The sequence below is a fragment of the Gymnoscopelus braueri genome (assembly GCF_963280865.1).
Source record: "Gymnoscopelus braueri genome assembly, chromosome: 21".
NCBI lineage: Eukaryota > Metazoa > Chordata > Actinopteri > Myctophiformes > Myctophidae > Gymnoscopelus > Gymnoscopelus braueri.
Genome location: NC_137623.1, coordinates 497,501 through 500,730, shown reverse-complemented (window position 1 = coordinate 500,730; position 3,230 = coordinate 497,501). Strand labels below are relative to the sequence as shown.

The 3,230-nt window shown below is 39.3% G+C and overlaps 1 protein-coding gene across 1 annotated transcript in view; it reads right to left on the bottom strand.

The window, feature by feature from the left end:
- Positions 1 to 2,889: 2,889 nt before the first annotated feature.
- Positions 2,890 to 3,230, bottom strand: part of chodl (chondrolectin) — a gene marked incomplete at its 3' end in the record, with an annotated part of 11,799 nt that continues 11,458 nt past the window's right edge. The window contains exon 7 of the mRNA XM_080418074.1: positions 2,890 to 2,974. Within this exon, the coding sequence (XP_080274200.1) occupies positions 2,890 to 2,974 (85 nt within the window). The remainder of the gene's footprint in view (positions 2,975 to 3,230) is intronic.

Below are 3,230 nucleotides of genomic sequence, written 5' to 3'. Positions count from 1 at the left end.
CTAGGGAGCCAGAGGCCCTGGTTGCCCCAGGTACGATTCCAGGCCACGCCAGCATATGTCGATGAAATGAAATTTGTCCCTGAGCAAGACTCTTAACCCCTAATTGCTCACAGGCCCTCATTGGAAACAAGCCCGCAAGGACTTTCATGAACGTCCTGTTAAAAGGAATTATCCTTATGTGGCCGAACGCCATTTTTTCACCCTCGTTTACTTTCTGTTTACATTGAGTGTAATTCCGGGTTTCACCGGATGCGCCCCGTGAATACCACCCATTGGGAACTTCAGACAGAATCGGCCACAGACGGTAGCCTATTAAAACACTTCTTTATTGAAAGATATGGATTATTACATTGCACTACTACCCCGTAGAAAGAGTTAACATTTGGGGTATGGAGGTAAGCACTTTAATTTTTTTGCATTTGTACATGTTTGGAGATCTACGGGCTAGGAGATGAAAGTCTGTGTCCATGGCTACAACTCTCATAGATTGAAAACGTCAGAATCATAAATACTTCTACGAGAGTTGTATTCTACAGCTACTTCAGATGTATCCTGTGTTTAAATTACAACAGGGTAAACCGATTCAACTGGCCATAACTATGGAATGGATTATCAACTGAAAATTAATGTTCTATGATTTTTCCCATATTTTACCCATCATCAATTTACCTCTGTAGCAGGAGTTATGAGCCACTACAGTAGTGTGGTGGTGTTTACCTATAGAAACACACTACAGTAGTGTGGTGGTGTTTACCTATAGAAACACACTACAGTAGTGTGGTGTTTACCAATAGAAACACACTACAGTAGTGTGGTAGTGTTTACCTATAGAAACACACTACAGTAGTGTGGTGTTTACCTATAGAAACACACTACAGTAGTGTGGTGGTGTTTACCTATAGAAACACACTACAGTAGTGTGGTGGTGTTTACCTATAGAAACACACTACAGTAGTGTGGTGGTGTTTACCTATAGAAACACACTAGTGTGGTGGTGTTTACCTATAGAAACACACTACAGTAGTGTGGTGGTGTTTACCTATAGAAACACACTACAGTAGTGTGGTGGTGTTTACCTATAGAAACACACTACAGTAGTGTGGTGGTGTTTACCTATAGAAACACACTACAGTAGTGTGGTGGTGTTTACCTATAGAAACACACTACAGTAGTGTGGTGGTGTTTACCCATAGAAACACACTACAGTAGTGTGGTGGTGTTTACCTATAGAAACACACTACAGTAGTGTGGTGTTTACCTATAGAAACACACTACAGTAGTGTGGTGTTTACCTAGAAACACACTACAGTAGTGTGGTGTTTACCTATAGAAACACACTACAGTAGTGTGGTGTTTACCTAGAAACACACTACAGTAGTGTGGTGGTGTTTACCTATAGAAACACACTACAGTAGTGTGGTGGTGTTTACCTATAGAAACACACTACAGTAGTGTGGTGGTGTTTACCTATAGAAACACACTACAGTAGTGTGGTGGTGTTTACCTATAGAAACACACTACAGTAGTGTGGTGGTGTTTACCTATAGAAACATACTACAGTGTGGTGGTGTTTACCTATAGAAACACACTACAGTAGTGTGGTGGTGTTTACCTATAGAAACACACTACAGTAGTGTGGTGGTGTTTACCTATAGAAACACACTACAGTAGTGTGGTGGTGTTTACCTATAGAAACACACTACAGTAGTGTGGTGGTGTTTACCCATAGAAACACACTACAGTAGTGTGGTGGTGTTTACCCATAGAAACACACTACAGTAGTGTGGTGGTGTTTACCTATAGAAACACACTACAGTAGTGTGGTGTTTACCTATAGAAACACACTACAGTAGTGTGGTGTTTACCTAGAAACACACTACAGTAGTGTGGTGTTTACCTATAGAAACACACTACAGTAGTGTGGTGTTTACCTAGAAACACACTACAGTAGTGTGGTGGTGTTTACCTATAGAAACACACTACAGTAGTGTGGTGGTGTTTACCTATAGAAACACACTACAGTAGTGTGGTGGTGTTTACCTATAGAAACACACTACAGTAGTGTGGTGGTGTTTACCTATAGAAACACACTACAGTAGTGTGGTGGTGTTTACCTATAGAAACACACTACAGTAGTGTGGTGGTGTTTACCTATAGAAACATACTACAGTGTGGTGGTGTTTACCTATAGAAACACACTACAGTAGTGTGGTGGTGTTTACCTATAGAAACACACTACAGTAGTGTGGTGGTGTTTACCTATAGAAACACACTACAGTAGTGTGGTGGTGTTTACCTATAGAAACACATTACAGTAGTGTGGTGGTGTTTACCTATAGAAACACACTACAGTAGTGTGGTTACAGTAGTGTGGTGGTGTTTATCACATTAGTGACATCACTATCTCAGTGCTTTTATTGTCATTTAATTACAAGACAAACTCAACAAAAACATGACAGAATTTTTGATTGACACATGACAGAATTTTTGATTGACACATGACAGAAGTTTTGATTGACACATGACAGAATGTTTGACAGCACGTGCCAGCGTCAGCTCTCTCACAGATCCATGTGAAAACAACTCTATTATGACCTGACCTGACCTCATCACAATCACAATCAGAAGCAGATATGATCAGTTATTGATCAGTTATTGATCAGTTATTGATCAGTTATTGATCAGTTATTGATCAGTTATTGATCAGTTATTGATCAGTTATTGATACGAGGCGCTCTGTGTACTTCATGCTGGAAAAGAGATTTACAAACTATTTTCATATTACAGCTTCCTGTTGAAGGGGAGGCGGGGACTAAAGCTGTCTGCTATGACGTCACAATGACAACATTGTGATGTCATATGGGGTGATGTCATAGGCCCGGCAGCCAATCAGACCTCCATGCTGTTGTCTGCCTTTGGCGTGTTGGAAATCCACAGAGTTGATTGGTTGACGCCGGTCTTGGTGCGAGGTGAGCTGAAAAAAGAAGACTTGTGAATACTTAAAGGAGCAATTCATCCATTTGCAATCTTATCTTCATATAATTGGTCCTCACAAATGCTCATTATGATATTATTTTATGCTATATCTTATAATGATATATAGTGAGGACCAATCATATGAAGATGAGGTTGGTTACTTATTATTAAAAAACATACGTAAATTATATTTATATATATATTATAAAATGAAACACTTTATATATTTATATATATATTATAAAATGAACCAC